We start from the raw sequence: 19,231 nt of genomic DNA, 5'->3' as shown, positions 1-19,231 counted from the left end.
CAAGTAAGTGGGAAGTAAATGGAAGATCGTGTGGCCCAATTAAGTCCCAATTAAAGTGGGACCAGGGTGTCCTAGCCTGTGAAATTATCCTCAGACTTTAACATTAGACTCCATTTTTAAACCTGGTAAAATTTCACTCATTAGCTAGGCAGTGTAAAAAAATAATAAATCTGATATATATTTAATAGCAACAACTAGCAAAGGATTATTGGATGGTTATATTTAAATGATGTATAAAAAAAGCACATGAATTAAAGTGCCTCAAAGTGCTGGAAGAGTTTGTGCTGCTAGTTTGATAAGACCTCTCCCGTGCGGTCTTGCTGACTTGGACATCAGCTTGGATACCTCTTACACGCGTGGGTTTGGGAAAGGTCCTTTGGCCTAGCCCCGTGGTCGGCAAACTCATTAGTCAACAGCTGCTTCTGCATGAAAAGGTCTTGGGGTTAAGGACCTGGTCAAGCAAAAGTGAGCGCCTGGAGTGTGGGACCCTTGACCACCTGCCCGGCCATTGATCCCACTCTGTTCTCTCACTTTGGAGATACGGAAGGTTCTCCTACGCGTAGCTTTTGCTCAAGACGAATGCAGCCGGTAGGGGGGCTGGGGAGGGGGCGGGGGTGACCTATGTCCTATGTTGTTTTTTTCGTAAACTTTTCAATCAAATGATTCCAGTTTTCCGTAGCATTGAGCGTACAGTTACACTTAGATTTGTTTGCTTGTTGACTTGAGGCCTGTCTTCCCTGCTAGAGTGGGTGTTTCAAGAGGGGAGGGACCTTGTTTGTTTTGTTCACAGCTGTGTATCCAGCACCTAGAAAGAGTCGCTGACGTATGTCAAGGACTCCACCAATACTGTTATATGAATGCATAAAGGGATACTTGACTGGCCAACCTGGTATCCTGGGTGAGAAGATGCTGTTGCCATTTAGGGGAAGGTATTATCTCTGCCCGCTTAACATTTGGAGATGATCCCATGATGGATTTAAGGCTTAGGAGGCCTTGGGTTTACTTCCCAAATTAGTATCCATTTGTCATTTGCAGTGAAATTAATATAATTTTGAATACGGGACCATTTACTGAGTAAAATGGTATTTAGAAGTTTTTGTGGTATAACATAGGTTTGTGGCACATTAAAAAAAAAATTGAAGAGAAATTATCTTCACTGCAACCAGCAACTAAGAACCAAAGCCTGAATTCTAGGCACTGCCTCGTAGCAGCAGGCCAGGTCATGAGGTACTGCAGCTCACTCTCCGGGTCATCTTATGCAAGGCCCATCTCCCGGCCGCCGGTGCCTCGCAGTTAAGAGGACCTCGGGGATCTGTTCCGGCCCTGGAATCCGGTGTGCTGTTTGACGGAGCCCAGAGCAGAGCCTGCTGGTGCAGAGGCCTGGTGCAGAGCAAGAGCTCCCAGCACCACAGCCCAGCTCGCCCTGCCAAGGCCAGGCGGGCGCTCACTCAGCCTCTCCGAATCTCTTCTGTAAAACAGGGATAGTAACACCTACGCCCTACAGTTATTAGGGCGTCCAAATAAAGAGTTGCACTGCAAGTGCTTAGCTCAGACTCTAGCCAGGAAGAAACATGTAAAAAGCTAGCTCTCATGATTTCATCTCAAATATTTTACATTTATGCTCGCACCCTTTTTTTGATACGTATTTAAAATTAATTTTAGAGAGCGGGAGAAGGGAGAGAGAGAGAAACATTGGTGTGTGAAACATCTATTGCAACCTGGGTATGGGCCAAGCTGTTGTTACGCCTCACCAGTAGAGCTCAGATGATATTTTTTTTCAAGTTGTACAGTAAACAGCTCACGATGGACAATTGGTCATTTCATTTATCAAAAGGCATCCCTTCGTGTGACATGGGGACCCTGATAGACCACGCCTTCCCCATATTTCGAGGCGGTTTTATGGTGTCGCTCATCTGTGCTTTTTAAAGATGACAGAGTGCCTTACCTAGTTTGGTCACATGACCCCTGTTTGAATGAAGTCTTTCATGAGCATAAATATGGCAGGATGACTTGAATGCCCTTCGAGAGAGGTGAACTCTGGCCTAGAACAGGTGTAATTCCTCCAGCTGGTTTCTTATAAATTCACTGGAAACAGTAAGTGTTTGTCTAAAGATGACTAAAGAGATGGAAATAAAAGCCCGCATTTAAAACTTCAGTTACTCTAGGCTCAGTGGAATAAAGTACGATGATGGAGGCAGCCGCACCCTCTGCCTTTGGCAAGTGGGAGGGGGTGGGGAGCACGTGGGTGCTGGCCTGCCTTTCACAAAGCCTGTGGGTTCGGCGGGTGTCAAGGCCATGAGGCTGTGAGCGGGACCTCACAGGCTTGTGCGCCTCCGGTTTCCTGTCTTGTAAGGTTCCCTTTGTCCATGAGGTTTCTGATTTTCTTTCTCCCCATCCCCTTTTCTCTCTCTTTTTTAAACTGCTTTCTGCTCGGATCCTCCATAGAAACGCTTTGGGGTAAATATTATTCTCAATTTTCTTTGAAGGAAGAACTCGGGCCTGGGTGGGAGGCGGGAGAAAGCATGTTTGGGAGGGAAGAGTGGCTGGTGAAGGAAGGCACAGTGCGTTTACGTGAGCGGTGAGTTTCCACTGAAAGGAGTCGCCAAGCCTTCTTGGGACGTGACCCTGCTGATTGGTTTGAATATGGATTTGGCTTTGCCTTTTTTACATAGGTAGATAGATGACCCTGATACAGTAAAAAAGTTTATAAAATATACAAAGCCCCTGCATGCCAAAGACCTTATCGATGTGACATGTTTGGATTATCTGTGTTCACCTCCAGGGTTGATTAAAAGTGACTTGTAGGTCATGGCCTCTAACCTTTAAGAGGGCCTTTAAATTTACAATCTGAGCATAGCCAGCATTTCTTGAATTACATTAAATGTCTCCGACCTGGATGGACGTACCTTCCTATCGGGGGTGGGTGTGACAGGAAGGGCCCGTCGGATGTTCTGGGCCCCATTGCTCAGGTGGTTGGTGTGATGGTCGTCTGGGCCCACACGAGGGAAGACCCAGAGCCTGAGCTCACTGCTGAGAGTCATCCGCGCCGTCTGCATGTTTTACAAACTGCAGTTGTTTGAACTGAATGCAAAGATCTCAGGGGATGAGCAGGGTGGAGAGAGAAATTGCAGGTTGATTTATTCACTTCATTCAAGCTAAAAAGAAATGTATCTGTAAGGAGCAAACGTTGCCAAGAGGCTGCAGAGGGTGGGCCATTGGCTGTGGGGGAGGATGGAGGTGGGCAGGCACTGCAGTCTGGGCTTCTCCCAGCGCGGGGCTCTCTGCAGTCTGTGCTGGGCGCACAGCATCTGAAATGGGGGGGCGGGGACTGCGGGAAGAGCCAGCCATACGGATCACTGGGGTGTGAGCCAAGGTCCTGGCAAGAAGCCTGCATGACATGCCGTCTCTGGAATAGGCAGCCCAGCACAGCAAGGGTGTCAGGTCCCCACCAGCTTTCCTCACCCTGCTCTCCCCTGAGCTGACAAGCTCTGCTGAGGTGACAAACCTAGAGCCAAAGACAGGGCGAGGTCAAGTCCCCTAAGGAGACTTGCTCTCAACCATGGGGTACTAATTCCTTTAACCAATGTCATCGGCGAGTCTACCACTGCAGAAGCAGTAGCCTGGGCACCGCGGGGACCCACAGTGTGTGACCATCATGTTCCCTAGTCAAGTTCTCTTCCTTGTTCATTTTGCCAGTGAGCTACTTAGCAACATTCCACTGGCTGATAGGGAGAAGAAGTGGTCATTAACATGTGTGCATGGATGCCTCTGTGCGTGTGCGTGTGTGCCTCTATGTGAGGATACTTATGTGTGTGTGCATATGAGAGTGTGCACACTGGGGAGTGCCTTGAAAAGTTTCCCAATGCATGTTTTGAGGCGTCTCCCAGAAGGACCCGAGTCCTGGCTTTGGCCTCCCTCTCCCCCTTTACTCCGTGGTTGATGCAGAAATGTGAATGTCACTTTCATTTCTCCCGTCCTGGGCTTCCCGGGGGCTTTTCCCCTGCAGAACCAACAAGGGGCGGGACATCAAGACCATCAAGTCCCTGCGGGTGCTCCGCGTGCTGAGGCCTCTGAAGACCATCAAGCGCCTGCCCAAGCTCAAGGTAATGCTTTCTGAGTTTCTTCCCAACAAGTCCCCTTTGCCCATCCTCTCTCTGCAGCCACGGTTGGCTTGCTCTTGTAGAATTGTATCTGGGAATAGTCCTGTTGCGCACATGGGGGCTTAGGTTCTTTTCATCTACCTGGCAGCATCCCAGGAAATCTATGAAGGGGCTTTTGCCTCTTGCATTTGGCCTCAGGCGATAGTTTATACACTCTGGTTGTGGCCTGTCATTCAGGAAAAACCGTGTGACTGTCCTGGAGCCTCCCCAGATGGAAGCAGCGGGGCCGCTGTCTGCGGTCTCCATGCTAGGTCAGGCCAAGTAACCAGGGTGTGTCCCTGCTTGAGATTCCGGAGCAGGACGGACTCTGGCACTGGCCCTTCCTGTTTTTGAGGCACTGATAGGTCAGTCGCTTGCCCAGGAACAGAGGCATTTGGGGCAGAAGCAGAGAAGAAACGGGGAAGTGAGCTAGGGTGAGTTAGGGTCTTCCTGTTGCCAGGAGCTGTGTTTGCCTGCACAGGCAGGTCACCTGGTTCTGCTGCTCCTGTCAGGTGCCCTCCCCGATTCTTCCTGCCCTCGAGGTGTGCTTCCCCAGTCCAGTCCTGTTTGCTACGGGTTGAACCTGCCTCCCCCACACGCATCCATTGCTGCTATGGACGCGGAAGTGTCCTGGGAGAAAAGTTGTCTCCTGAATTCCTGTGAATGACAGCCAGCCCTGCTTCCTAGTTCCCCTTCCTCATTAGGTTCACATATTCTAGAATATTCCCCACCAACCCCTCTGCCTCCCCCATGCTGCCCTCAGCACACTGTTTCCCTTTCCGCCCTCCGGCTCTGCAGAGGCAGCAAAACCAGCTGGATTTATCAAAGGCTGGGACGGCGGGGGAGTCACTTCTGAAAGCCCCCTACCTGGCAGGGCCACGGCTTCCTCTTAGAGCCCAGGGCCCTGGTCACCTGCACGGGTTCCCAGGAGGCTCGTGCCCCACAGGAAGTATCCTCACTGCCTGCTTTCCTGGCCCTGCCTTCCCGCCAGGAGGAGGCACCTCCCACAGTGCCGGGCAGTCTTTCACGTGCTGCTTGTTACAGCCCTCCACCTGGTGAAGGGCCCAGCACTGGGCCTGGACTGGGTCAGTGCCCACAGGTATTCGTTCCCTTCTGTCCCACCCCAACCAGATTTGGCCGGGAGACCTGGGCCCTGACCACTCTTAGTAGCTGCCGTCTTGTGCCTCATCTCTTCCACCCTATGTGGGGTCCTGGGGAGGGGACAGGTGGCGTGATGCGATTAGATAACAGACTGGAGGACGACCCCAGCCTTGGCTAATTCCGTTTAATGAAGAAGAGCTGGCTCCTCTCTCTGTCGCTCGGTCACTGAGGGAGATGTGGATGGCTCTGATGGTTCCACAGGTTGCATGTCACTCACAGTCCCTGCAGTGTTGAACTAATTACACCAGCAGTGTTCTCCCCGTCCTGCAAAGAGCGACTGCAGAGATGCGATGCCACCGTGCACCATGCTCTCCAGTAAGCTAAACCTAAAAACCTAGAAAATAACCTAAAAATGGCTTGCAATGTGTTGAGGTCCAAATTCCTTCTCATGGCTTCGGGCTTAGAGCGGCTTCTCCCAAGAGGAATCCAGTGCCCCTTTAACTGAATATCCTGTGTTGGTGCACCTGGTCTTCCATGTCCACCCCAGGGTGGCTGTCCATCCCTTCCCATGCCACCTATGACATCTTTATCCCAGCTTTCAACTGGAGAACATTTATGTGAAGGGTTGAATGTAATTGGAGCAAACTTGCATTAAAATGGACAAAGATGATAGTTTATTTCATTCCAACCCATTTAGAAAGGTAAAGAGAAAAGGACATATTCAATATACGAATCAAATCTAAGAATGTCACCAAATACATGCACGATCAGGGAGCAAGCTATTTAATGGCTGAAACGGGCTGAACGAACCCAAAGATCCCTTTCTGCAATAAATTTCTGTCTTCCCACCAGATAGAGTGCACCTAATGGGGTTCCTCAAAGGAGTTCCTCCATTGCCCGATGCATGTCTCCCTTGCTCTGGGGTCGCTGTCAGATTCAGAGCATGTGTCCCCTTCTCAGGTGGTGGGTCCTTGTAGTCGTGACCAGCTTGGAAGCCAGCTCTGAATCCCATGAGTGTCACTGCTTAGCAAGGCGATGTCTCCTGAGGCACCTTCTCAGTGGGCTGGCTCAGCTCTAGGCAAACGCGCAGGCCCTTCCGGGACTCACACCCCGGGCTCTTCTGTACACAGGCTGTCTTTGACTGCGTGGTGACCTCCTTGAAGAACGTCTTCAACATCCTCATTGTCTACAAGCTCTTCATGTTCATCTTTGCTGTTATCGCCGTTCAGCTCTTCAAGGGAAAGTTCTTTTATTGCACGGACAGTTCCAAGGACACAGAGAAGGAGTGCATGTAAGTGCCACCACGCATCCCGTGCCCACCGCTCACTTTCTGCTGAAGTGTGTTCCCAGGAGGCCCACGCGACCTCCATACATAGCTCTATTCTTTCTCTCATACCCTTCACATTCCTCTTTTAGAAAAAGGCAAAATGGGAGGTTCCTAAACGTTTATTGAGTATATAGAATCTTTTTTGTATCCGACATGGTACCTGGCATTATATATATATATATGTATGTATGTATGTATGTGTATATATATATATATATATGTATATATGTATATATATATATATATATATATATATATATTCTTAAATCTTTATAACCACCTTTTGAGATAGGTTTTATTTGCATCTTCTAGATGTGGAGCTGCGGTTCTGAAAGTTTAAGTTACTGAAAGGATTCGGAGTCAATCTTCTATGTCTGTTGGGCACCAAATCCCATTTTTATTCCACAGTGATACACTGCGTTGAATAAAATCCCTTTTTCATTGCATCTGTGCGCTGATCAGTTGCCCTGCATCACTGACGTCCATAGAGTTCCCTGACTCCCTGTGAGCTATAGTGAAGGGGCTCTGTTTCATTTCTGCACTGATTTTAGAGGCAACTACGTAGATCACGAGAAAAACAAGATGGAGGTGAAAGGTCGGGAATGGAAGCGCCATGAATTCCACTACGACAACATCATCTGGGCTCTGCTCACCCTCTTCACCGTCTCCACGGGGGAAGGATGGCCTCAGTGAGTGACGGGCTTGCTTGTCTGTGAGCTGGGCTGGGACCATGTGGTTGCCTTTGAGAAGCCGATTCAAGATGAACCGGGGTAACCCTTAGTTATTATACCAGGGAGAGTAAGTGGCTCTGAGTGGGTGAGAGAGGCAGGAGAGAGGAAGAATGGGAATCCTTAAGGCAAAAATGGAGAGGGAGATGACAATGTCTGGGAAATATTTGAAACTTTTAATGTTTTAGCCAAGTAAGAGGAGTTGAGTGGACTCATTGTACTCTTATAGAGCAAGTAAGTTTTGAACAGCTTTCTATCCCTTACAAGAGTCCCTGGGAGTTGTTTTAAACAGATTTCACCTCCAAGCTCGCCCTACACCTGAGGATTTGAGGATTTGAGGGATGAGCTGGCAGAACACAGAGACACTTTCTGTGATCACACCTCTTCTAAAGAAGACAACAATGTCGTTTCTTTTTTTCCAAAAGATTTTTTATTGTTTTTAAGAGAGGAAGGGAGAGGGAGAGAGAGAGAGAGAGAAATGTGGATGTGAGTGAAACATCAATTGGCTGCCTCCTGCACACCCCCTACCAGGGGTCCAGTCCACAATCCAGGCATGTGCCCTCACCAGGAATTGAACAGCCAACTTTTTGGTGCGTGGGTCGGTGCCCAACCAACTGAGCCACACCGGCCAGGAAAGAACATAGTTTTTATGCTACCCATAGCTGTACAGTGGCTTCTCAGAGACTTGGCAGTTACTAAGATGCCCCTTTCTGGAAGCAGCATGCTCTAGTTGGCAGCAAAATGCCAAGTGGAAATCAGGAGTCTCTTGGTATTGAATATGACAACCTAAACTATCAAATAATATCACTCTGTTGCTTAGAAGTTAGATGCCTGATGGAGCGGGCTAGAAAAGCAGTGGGTTGAGGGTCACTGAATCCCCACCAACTTGGTTATCATAGACCCCAAATATATTAATGGAGGCTCTGCACAGTCAAGGGGGCCAGACAAGAAAATATAATCGGTGGCATATCTCCTACCGAAGCCTGGAGTCAGAGCAGCGGCCGAGACGGCCACCCGCCATCTGTGCCCCCTCATCCTGTCCCCACAGGGTTTTGCAGCATTCTGTCGATGTGACGGAGGAAGACCGAGGCCCGAGCCGCAGCAACCGCATGGAGATGTCCATCTTTTACGTGGTCTACTTTGTGGTCTTCCCTTTCTTCTTTGTCAACATCTTCGTGGCTCTCATCATCATCACCTTCCAGGAGCAAGGGGACAAGATGATGGAGGAGTGCAGCCTGGAGAAGAACGAGGTAGGTCAGGTGGTCTGCAGCGTGGGCAGGCAGGGCACCAGAAAGGGACTCAGACCAGCAGTGTCGGGAAGGAAGGCAGTTTCCTTAACTTAATATTTATAGGGAGAAGGTGGGGGAAACTACTCGGTCGTTAAGTAAACTTTTTGAGCATCCGCTCTGTGGAAGGCCTGTAGGTGCAATGCAGAGTCCAGAAGTGTGGTGTGCGGTGGGGGGTGATTAAGACACCTGGTCACCTGGCTGTGTTGCTCTGCGACGCATGTTTGCTCTACAGGAAGGGGATATGGCTCATTTACAACTGCTTTTCTAGTAACAAGCATAGTTCTGGTAGATTGTAGGGTTTGTTGTTTTATAATGGAACTGAACTAGAAACTGGGACTATAAGGGAAGTGCATCAAGTGCTATGGGAACGCATAGAGAGATTTTGCCTTCTGACTGAGGGCATCAGGTAAGGCTTCCTGCCTAAGCATCTTCGCCACACGCCATGTGAAAAGGACATTATTAATAACAGTAAGTCCTTACCCCATGTGACAGGGCCCACAGTTCTGTGTATCCATTTAAGGTGGCACGTCACCTACAGTGTTGTCCAGACAATCCCTCTTGCCATTTTTACATCTGCTTGTGCCACCCTGCGTTTTATACGCTATCCTCTTCTTCTAGCCACCTAACAGAGCCACGAATGTGCGAGGCTTGGGGGCTTGGGGCTTGGGCCAATAACCAACCACGACTTCCCTGCAGAGGGCGTGTATCGACTTCGCCATCAGCGCCAAGCCGCTCACCCGCTACATGCCGCAGAACAGGCACACCTTCCAGTACCGCGTCTGGCACTTCGTGGTGTCTCCGTCCTTTGAGTACACCATCATGGCCATGATCGCCTTGAACACCATCGTGCTGATGATGAAGGTGAGAGGGCGGTGGCCGGAGGCACTGGGGCAGGCGAACCTCGGGGACTCTTCCCTCACGGAGCAATTGCGTGTTCACCCAAGACACCCCACCTTCCCAGTGTGAGGGTCCTTACCTACTTTTCCGTCATGGATTCTCTTTTTGATCTTCTCTCCATCAATAGCCCAGCCTCTGAGTCTTTGGGGCAAAATACAGTGAAACATAGCAGCTTCCCAGTAGTTCCCAAGACCAGAGGTGGTGATGGCAATGAGTTTCAGACAAGGGTGGAAATTTGCGGAGATGTAGGTGATCACAGGGTTCTAATGGAGTGTGGAAGAGGTTTGACCTTGTTTAATACGAAATGGGCAAGTTTTAACTCTGGAAAAGGTTTCTGTCCTGCCCACCTTCATCTTGAGAAGACTGGCTTTTGCTAATAAGTAGCCTTGGGGGAGGGTCTGTGTTTCCCTCGGTTTTATTTCATTCTTCCCTATGGAATGTGTAAGTCTTCCCTATGGGATATGTAAGTCTTCCCTATGGGATGTGTAAGTCTTCCCTATGGGATATGTAAGTCTTCCCTATGGAATGTGTAAGTCTTCCCTATGGAATATGTAAGTCTTCCCTATGGGATATGTAAGTCTTCCCTATGGAATGTGTAAGTCTTCTCTGCAGAATTCCATGTCAGTCTCTCCTGCACCATGTGCCAGAACGCCTCCCGAGGGCAGGGGTGAGAGATGGCCAGCCTCGGGTTCACAGAGTACCCCTCTCATTTTAAGGGTTGGTTCTTTCTCTCCTCTTTTCTCTTCCTGGCAGTACTACTCTGCGCCCTGTACTTATGAGCTGGCCCTGAAGTACCTGAATATCGCCTTCACCATGGTGTTTTCCCTGGAATGTGTCCTGAAGATCATCGCGTTTGGCTTCTTGGTACGTGATGGCATGTATCCTCATCCCATTTGGCTCCCCAGCCTTTGTGGGAAGGAGGGTGGGTGCCACTACTCAAACACGGTTCGTGTACCTACCCACCTGATGGTGGGCTCCTTTCTACTAGCTGCTCAGTAAACTGCCGTGGAGATAAGGCGATGGTGGGTTGGGAGAAAGGGCAAAGGATAGGAGAGTGCCACACTCATCCAGCCATCAGCTCTGGTCCTGTCCGATTCCGTCAGTGGTCGAGGGGTGACAGCCAGTGGGTCTCACTAGCACTGCGATTTAGCGATTTATCTGTTGCTAGCGAGCAAAGCAAGGACTGAACTAATAAACCGGGAGTGCTCATTTACTGTAAAAGGCATAAAATTTTATAACTCAAATGGGAAAATAGCTGTCCCTCTTAGCCTCAAACATAGTTGATAATAGGTTTTACCTAATGTGCCTCCTCCCCTTAGTCACACGAAGAGTAATTTCTGCCAACAAAAATGTTTATTAAGCTTATAAAAGCTAATGACCTTTGAAGTGTGTATGTGTGTGGGCAGGAGAGCAAGGTGTGTGTATTCTGGAACTGGGTTTGGGAAGGGTTGGGATGAGTTTTTCTGGTATGAGTCCTCCTTTGACTTTTCAACTACTCATTATAATCGACACATTCTTGCATCTGCTCTCCAGAGCGTTAAGCCCATTGCCTCAATGTCCTGTAGACAAGAGAGTCCTCTCGTCCCCCACCCCCTTGCTTCAGCGTTTATAGGGAGACCAGTGGGCTGCAGGGAAACCCACTCGACAGCTGTTTCCCCCTGATTTCATGTAAGCTTCCATTCCAAACGAGACGTGTGTCCGGGTTTCTCTGCAAGAAGGGAAACTTCCCTTGCGAGTGCTGATTGTGGGGTTGCCTTTGCTCTGTTAAGGCCCTTTGAAAAGTCATTAAATTGATGGCTTGGGGAGGAGAGTGGAAGGAAGCCCATTGCAGGTGGCCGCATTGTTGTTTGCCTCACTTTCTTTTGAGTGTTTTGAGACTTGAGACTTGGAGAAATAAAAGAGTGAAAAGAAACCACCACCAACAAACATGCCTGGGCAATACAGTCTAGCCCTGAGTGCGGGGTGAGCGGGGTGATAGAGAAGTGGTACCGCAACGAGGGAGGTCTCCCTGTGCATCTTGATTACTTGCATGTGGCGTTGATGCCACCTGTGACTTAAGTCCCCAATTACGTGTCTGATTACGGTAAATGCTGGATACAGACTTTGTCATTCAAGGTTTCAAGGCCTCTCCACACTATGAAAACACCACTAGTTCCAGGCACATCTTTACGTTGATAGAGTGCTCTAGGTCAGGGTCTGCAAACTCATTAGTCAACAGAGCCAATTATCAACAGTACAGCGATTGAAATTTCTTTTAAGAGCCAATTTTTTTAAACTTAAACTATATAGGTAGGTGCATTGTTATTAACTTAATTAGGGTACTCCTAAGGCTTAGGAAGAGCCACACTCAAGAGACCAAAGAGCCACATGTGGCTCGCGAGCCAGTTTGCCGACCACAGCTAGGTGTTCAATACCCTAACATGCACCACGTCAGGTCTTCTCAGTGACTGAAATAGCCACGGCAGATAGCATCATTAGCATTATTGTTGTTCACTTAAATGAGGAAATGGGAGGTCAGAAAAATTGTGTAGTTCTTTTTTTTTTTTTTTTTGTTTCTTTCTTTTTTTTTTTATTGCTTAAAGTATTACAAGGGGTATTACATATGTATCCATTTTATCCCCCCGCCCTAGACAGTCCCCTAGCCTCCCCTATCACCCAGTGTCTTATGTCCATTGGTTATGCTTATATGCATGCATACAAGTCCTTTAGTTGATCTCTTACCCCCCTACCTCCTGCCCCCCAACCCTCCCCGGCCTTCCCGCTGCAGTTTGACAATCTGTTTGAGGCAGCTCTGCCTCTGTATCTATTATTGTTCAAAAGTTTATAATGGTCTCTATTGTCCATGAATGAGTGAGATCATGTGGTATTTTTCCTTTATTGACTGGCTTATTTCACTTAGCATAATGCTCTCCAGTTCCATCCATGACGTTGCAAATGGTAAGAGTTCCTTCCTTTTTACAGCAGCATAGTATTCCATCGTGTAGATGTACCACAGTTTTCTAATCCATTCATCTACTGATGGGCACTTAGGCTGTTTCCAGATCTTAGCTATGGTGAATTGTGCTGCTATGAACATAGGGGTGCATATATCCTTTCTGATTGGTGTTTCTGGTTTCTTGGGATATATTCCTAGAAGTGGGATCACAGGGTCAAATGGGAGTTCCATTTTCAGTTTTTTAAGGAAACTCCATACTGTCTTCCATAGTGGCTGCACCAGTCTGCATTCCCACCAGCAGTGCACATGTGTTCCTTTTTCTCCACATCCTCTCCAGCACTTGTCGTTTGTTGATTTGTTGATGATAGCCAGTCTGACAGGTGTGAGATGGTACCTCATTGCTGTTTTGATTTGCATCTCTCGGATGATTAGTGACTTTGAGCATGTTTTCATATGTCTCTTGGCTTTCTGGATGTCCTCTTTTGAAAGGTGTCTATTTAGGTCCTTTGCCCATTTTTTGATTGGATTGTTTATCTTTCTTTTGTTAAGTTGTATGAGTTCCCTATAAATTTTGGAGATTAGGCCCTTATCAGATATGTCATTGGCAAATATGTTTTCCCACACAGTGGGTTTTCTCGTTGTTTTGTTGATGGTTTCTTTTGCTGTGCAGAAGCTTTTTATTTTGATGTAGTCCCATTTGTTCATTTTTTCTTTAGTTTCAAGTGCCCTAGGAGCTGTATCAGTGAAGAAATTGCTTCGGCATATGTCTGAGATTTTGTTGCCTTTGGATTCTGCTAGAATTTTTATGGTTTCCCGTCGTACATTTAAGTCCTTTATCCATTTTGAGTTTATTTTTGTGTATGGTGTAAGTTGGTGGTCTAGTTTCATTTTCTTGCATATATCTGTCCAATTTTCCCAGCACCATTTATTGAAGAGACTATCTTGGCTCCATTGTATGTTCTTGCCTCCTTTGTCAAATATTAATTGAGCATATTGGTTCGGGCCGATTTCTGGGCTCTCTATTCTATTCCATTGATCTATATGCCTATTCTTGTGCCAGTACCAGGCAGTTTTGAGAACAGTGGCTTTGTAATACAACTTGATATCTGGTATTGAGATCCCACCTACTTTGTTCTTTTTCAGGATTGCTGCAGCTATTCGGGGTCTTTTTTTATTCCAGATGAATTTTTGGAGAGTTCGTTCTAGATCTCTGAAGTATGCCGTTGGTATTTTAATGGGAAGTGCGTTGAATTTATAGATTGCTTTGGGTAGTATGGACATTTTAATGATGTTGATTCTACCAATCCATGAACACGGTATGTTCTTCCATCTGTTTATGTCTTCCTCTATATCTTTTTTCAACGTCCTGTAGTTTTCTGAGTAGAGGTCTTTTACCTCTTTAGTTAAGTTTATTCCTAGGTAGCTTAATTTTTTTGGTGCAATGGTAAACGGGATTGTTTTTATAATCTCTCTTTCTGAAAGTTCACTATTGGTGTATAGAAATGCCTCAGATTTCTTTGGGTTAATTTTGTATCCTGCTACATTGCCAAATTCATGTATTAAGTCTAGTAGCTTTTTGATGGAATCTCTAGGGTTTTGTATGTATAATATCATGTCATCTGCAAATAAGGACAGTTTTACTTCCTCTTTTCCAATTTGGATGCCTTTTATTTCTTCTTCTTGCCGAATTGCAATGGCTAACACTTCCAGTACTATGTTGAACAGGAGTGGTGAGAGGGGGCATCCCTGTCTTGTTCCTGTTCTTAGGGGAAATGGTGTTAGTTTTTGTCCATTGAGTATGATGTTGGCTGTGGGCCTGTCATATATGGCTTTTATTATGTTGAGGTATGATCCTTCTACTCCCACCTTGCTGAGAGTTTTTATCAAAAATGGGTGTTGATTGTGTAGTTCTTTTGAGGATTACACAATAAAAGGCAGTAGAACTGGAAAGTGTAATGGGGACAAAAAAGGAAGAAAAAGAGGGAGTGAATGAACATATACTGGTTGTCTATTAAGTACCAAATACTTGACATACTATTCATTTCAGCTTCATAGCAGCTCTAGTCAATGGGCAGTGGTCTTCCTTATGGGTGGGCCAGGGCTCAGGCAGTTCGAATGCTTTGTCCAGGGATCCTACAGAGCAGAGCCAGCATTCAGACCCTGGTCTCGCTGACTGGGAAGCCCACACTCTGTCCACCATAATGTACTATTCTGGCTACACTGTGGGTGCTCTACCGTACTGTCGGAAAGCATCCTCACCTGGAATCCAGGTCTTCTGTCCTCTGAGACATGGCTTTGTATTCTCTCTGCTCTATGGAGCGAGATCCCAGTACTAGGCAGCTGCCCCAGGTTGGGGATAGGAGGAACTTGGAGACTCACCTTGGCTGCAGTTATGAAGGAATAAGTATTCGCCATGGAAAGTGTGATTATGAGGCTGTGTGCTCCAGTTTCTCTATATGCCTGGCAGGTACATAGGGCTTGGGAATCGGACAAGCCTCGCTTTGCTCATTCATAAAATGAGGATAACAATAGCTACCTTGCAGCCTCAGATATTTGTTGTGTGTATCCAATTAGGCAGTATGCCTAAGGCTTCCAATCCTGAGTAGGTGTTCATTATAGCAGCTCATCTCCCCACACGCCTTCCCTATCTTTGTCTCTCCCCACTCTTCTTACCAACCCTACCACTCAGTGCTGAATGAACATAGGTATCACTATCTACCTGTAGACTCCATAGGAGGAATAGATGAGTCAAATGAATGCCAAGGGCCTGGCCCAGTATCTGGCGCACATAGCAAGGACTCACTGATGCCAGCCGTAAGGATGGGAGGGGGTGCACTTCTATAGTGCTATGAGAGAGCTATGGGCAAGCAGGTGACATTGGGAGACCTGTGTGTCCTGTGTCTTTTAAGGAACACAGTCCAAGGTCTTTGCTCACCTGAGCCCTGGAAACGGCCGCATAATCCACTTTTAGGCAGAGTGTTACCTGATTGGTGGATTTTCTGGGTCCTTTGTCTCCCCTCCATCTCCTTCAACCCACTCACTTTATTACTGCTTCCTTGTACTTTATTTCATTACACCTCCTCGAAAGGAGTAACAGAGCAGAGGAAGAGAGGGGAAACCAAGTCTGATCATCCTATTGCAAATCAGCCGTTGGTCTGAAAGGCTCAATGGAGTTAGAGGCGATTTTGGCACATCTTTCATCTCTAGTCACTTAGGACATCTCTGTGGCTTTTATTAATAATTGAAAGTCAGAACTGTATATTTATAGGGTCACGTGATACAAGATGGATAGCGTTATAGTTATAGAAATCCTTGAAATAATATTGTAAATAATTTGATTGTCTTGTAGGTGACAGTGATCTTTCTTTTTTGGGATTTATGATGTTCTCGGCCACAAATCTCTTCCTTATATATGAGCTTTTCCGTGACACCTTCAATAACAAGGTCTTCAAATAGTGATGAGACTGTTTCCCGAATGAGAAATTCCCAAATTAGTAAAGGAGACATAGCATTTCTGGTGAGAAATAGGAAACTGAAGCCAATGATAGAATGAACTTGTACATAAATTAACAAGTTTCCATTCCAAGTGACAAAGTTATGTAATGAAAGTTATCTTTCCCCCAGTTTTTCTCTTCTTCCTGGTTTTCTGTCCCTCCTTTTTCTGATGCCCCCATCACTGAATTCTCTTGGCAGAACTATTTCCGAGACACCTGGAATATCTTCGACTTCATCACCGTGATCGGCAGCATCACAGAAATCGTTCTGACGGACAGCAAGGTGCATGGCCCGTAGAGCTGGTCTTTAAGCGTGGCCCTGAAGCAGCATCTAAAAAAGCCCTCCGCACGTTCAGTCTGTTTTAAACACATCACACCAAACCTGTAGCCCTCTGAGGGTGGGGAGTTCACGTCCTCACTCCTGAGCTCTAGCCAGAAAATGCCAACATCGGAGGGCCCCGGATCTCCCGGAAGCCTTGTTTCATTTGCGTGACTCACATAGCAGACACCTCCTGGAGTGAGTGGAATGGATAGAGAGAGTGCCAGAAGAGACCTGGCGTCTAGGATTTTTGCCCCCAAAGTTGTTAGACCTGAATCGTTTCCCTAAACTGTTCATCCTAAAGAAGACTGGGAGAGTTCATAGGAGCGCTCTTAGAATGTTGGAGGAGATCAGTTCGTTGGGCATCTAAGTGCAGAGTTAGGACCACTTACAGAAGACGAGCAGGTTGTTTCTGTCTAACACAGGGCTCCCTCCAGGGTACTTCCCCCCGCCTTCTTCCTGGGAATAGACAGCAGGCCTGGGGAGGCTGGGAGAGATGGTCCTCACTGGCCCATCAGCCAGAGATGGGTTAAGCACGAAAGACAGAATCCATGTCCAATTTTATTATCTGAATGAGGGGTAAATACGTAAATACGAACTAGTGCTCCTGTTTCTAAATGACTCTAATGCCACTAATTCTGCGTTCCCTTTCGGTCCGCCAGCTGGTGAACACCAGCGGCTTCAATATGAGCTTCCTGAAGCTCTTCCGCGCCGCCCGCCTCATCAAGCTTCTGCGTCAGGGCTACACCATCCGGATTTTGCTCTGGACCTTCGTGCAGTCCTTCAAGGTGAGAGGCACCCGCTCCTCCTCTCCGAGGGTCGGGGTGGCCTGTCAGGGCCGACGGCACAGCCAGGCAGCACAGCGTCATTACACAAGTCCCTTCACCTCTGACGCTGGTGGAACGGGGGGTTGTCAGGAGCAGTAGATACACACAGTACAGCTCGGCCGCACAGCGGGCAGCTTATGTCTAACTGGGTAGCATCTCATTCTAGAAAAACACCTCAACTTTGTAACTCAATTATCTCTTCTGTCCACTGAGGCAGGGAGCTTATCTGAGGAGGCATTCCAAAACCTTGTCCATGTATGGAGCCAGCCACCGTAGTCACTTACCCTCTGCATTTTCAGGAACGTGACAGTGGCTTTATCTCACAGAACAGGACTCCTTGAGGTCTGTTTTATAGCAAGACGAGTCCCAGCACGTCTTCATCCGCGTGTTTCCCGAGCCACTGGGTGTTTGGCGTGCTCACGATTGCCTCTGTGTCCTGTATACCCACAGGATGCCTGGCAAGGGTAACCCGGGGAGCACCTTTGGAACGTACAGAGGTGTATGTGTGATTAAGTGTAAGTGAAATACCAATACCTGAGACCCACTTTAATGGCAGAGACTTCCAGTAAAAGAAGTTCCCAAACCTATTTAAATATCTTCAATCTCTAGAAAATACCATAATTAGCTGTTGTTTTTTAAAGGGAAACTTTTTTAAAAAATATATTTTTGTAGATTTCAGAGAGGGAGAGAGAGATAGAAACATCAATGATGCAAGAGAATCACTGATCGGGTGCCTCCTGCACACCCCATATTGGGGATTGGGCCCGCAACCTGGCCATGTACCCTTGATTGGAATCAAACCTGGGACCTTTCAGTCTGCAGGCCGACGCTCTATCCACTGAGCCAAACCAGCCACGGCCATAATTAGTTATTTTTAAGGTTCAGGGGGCCTAAATATTACTCCATTGCCTACTATCTTCCTCTTATACAAAAACAAGCTTTTCCATGACTGTGTTTTAAAAATGAATTTGATGCTATTCAATGATTGAAAGATAAGAAATCACAGAATTGTCTTCTTTGTTTTAATTATTTATATATGGGGTGGGCAAAATTAGGTTTACAGCTGTTTGTATGGAAAAAGACATGCAGGTTATGATTATTTACAATAGCTTTATTAACTCAAGAGGATGTCACAGTGCAACTGTAAACCCTCTTTTGCCCACATTTATCTTTTAAGTCCAAGTTGTGATAAAGAGTTTGCAGTTTCTCATCCTTCACTCTCATCATTGATTCACTTCTCCATCTAGGACCCACGGGCTTGAGGCGTGAGGTGTGAGGCCAGTCGTAAGGACGTTCACTCAGGCTCCTGGGAGCAACCTTTGACATTCTTACTGTATCCAGAGTAACTGTTTGATGTGATAGCTCCCACGGAGGCCTTTGGAAAACCACGTTTCCAAAGCTAACTGGCAGAGGGGAAATCTAAAACCTTAGCGAGAATTTACTACGAGTCTCGGGTGAATTCAGATTTAGAATTTGAAACCAGATGCTCTTAAAACCTTTTTCTCTAGAAGCCACCCCAACAAGCTATCATTTGTTCTTGAGTCTCTTAAGAACTGTGTGTCAGCCTGTCATATTATCGTGATCAGTATGTAGGGCAAAGAAAAGGCCTGTCAAAAATTGATGGCCAAATGGTTGGCTTATTTCGGTGAATACACAGACTGGTGAAGACAGGTGACACTGTGACGGGTAGGTGTTTCCTTTATGGAACAGTCCTGGGACAGGCATAAAAGTTGTTTTCCCAACGTTGGCAAACAAAGGCTGCCTCTGCAAATACACAGCAGGCACCACACAATATAAAACAGCATGGCACTGCCTGTCCCCACCCTCCCAGCCCTGAGCTCAGCCCAGGTCTGCACTACTGCGTTGGCATTTATGAGGTGATAAAGAAGAGATCAGAATGAATCTTCAGTCCTCTCTCCAAAGCTGTGGGAAGGGAGAGATGAACTAGGGCCTGGAGCCCTTGGAGGAGAGAAGGTAGAATAAGGGCAGGAGGTGAACATAGAAGTTGGGAGAAGGTAGCACACCCAGGTGGCAAGCAACCTGCCTCCCTACTCTCTCCTTTCAGCAGAGGGAGTCTCCCATGGCCCCTCGAAATGCAACCCACAGATCTCGGGAGTCAGCACTCATTGGAGAGGGGGTTCTCCCACCAACCCTTTACTCACATTACCAGAGTCT

The 19,231-nt window shown here is 47.1% G+C and overlaps 1 protein-coding gene across 1 annotated transcript in view; it reads left to right on the top strand.

The window, feature by feature from the left end:
• CACNA1E (calcium voltage-gated channel subunit alpha1 E) overlaps positions 1–19,231 on the top strand; it is a 387,287-nt gene that overhangs the window by 336,350 nt on the left and 31,706 nt on the right. Inside the window, exons 28-35 of the mRNA XM_059673180.1 lie at positions 4,007–4,103; positions 6,371–6,531; positions 7,119–7,256; positions 8,344–8,545; positions 9,281–9,445; positions 10,235–10,345; positions 16,110–16,193; positions 16,892–17,017. Coding sequence (XP_059529163.1) covers positions 4,007–4,103; positions 6,371–6,531; positions 7,119–7,256; positions 8,344–8,545; positions 9,281–9,445; positions 10,235–10,345; positions 16,110–16,193; positions 16,892–17,017 — 1,084 coding nt within the window. The remainder of the gene's footprint in view (positions 1–4,006; positions 4,104–6,370; positions 6,532–7,118; positions 7,257–8,343; positions 8,546–9,280; positions 9,446–10,234; positions 10,346–16,109; positions 16,194–16,891; positions 17,018–19,231) is intronic.

This window comes from Myotis daubentonii, chromosome 18 (genome assembly GCF_963259705.1).
Source record: "Myotis daubentonii chromosome 18, mMyoDau2.1, whole genome shotgun sequence".
NCBI lineage: Eukaryota > Metazoa > Chordata > Mammalia > Chiroptera > Vespertilionidae > Myotis > Myotis daubentonii.
The sequence above is the reverse complement of the archived record's forward strand: the minus strand, read 5'-3'. Positions and strand labels throughout refer to the sequence as shown.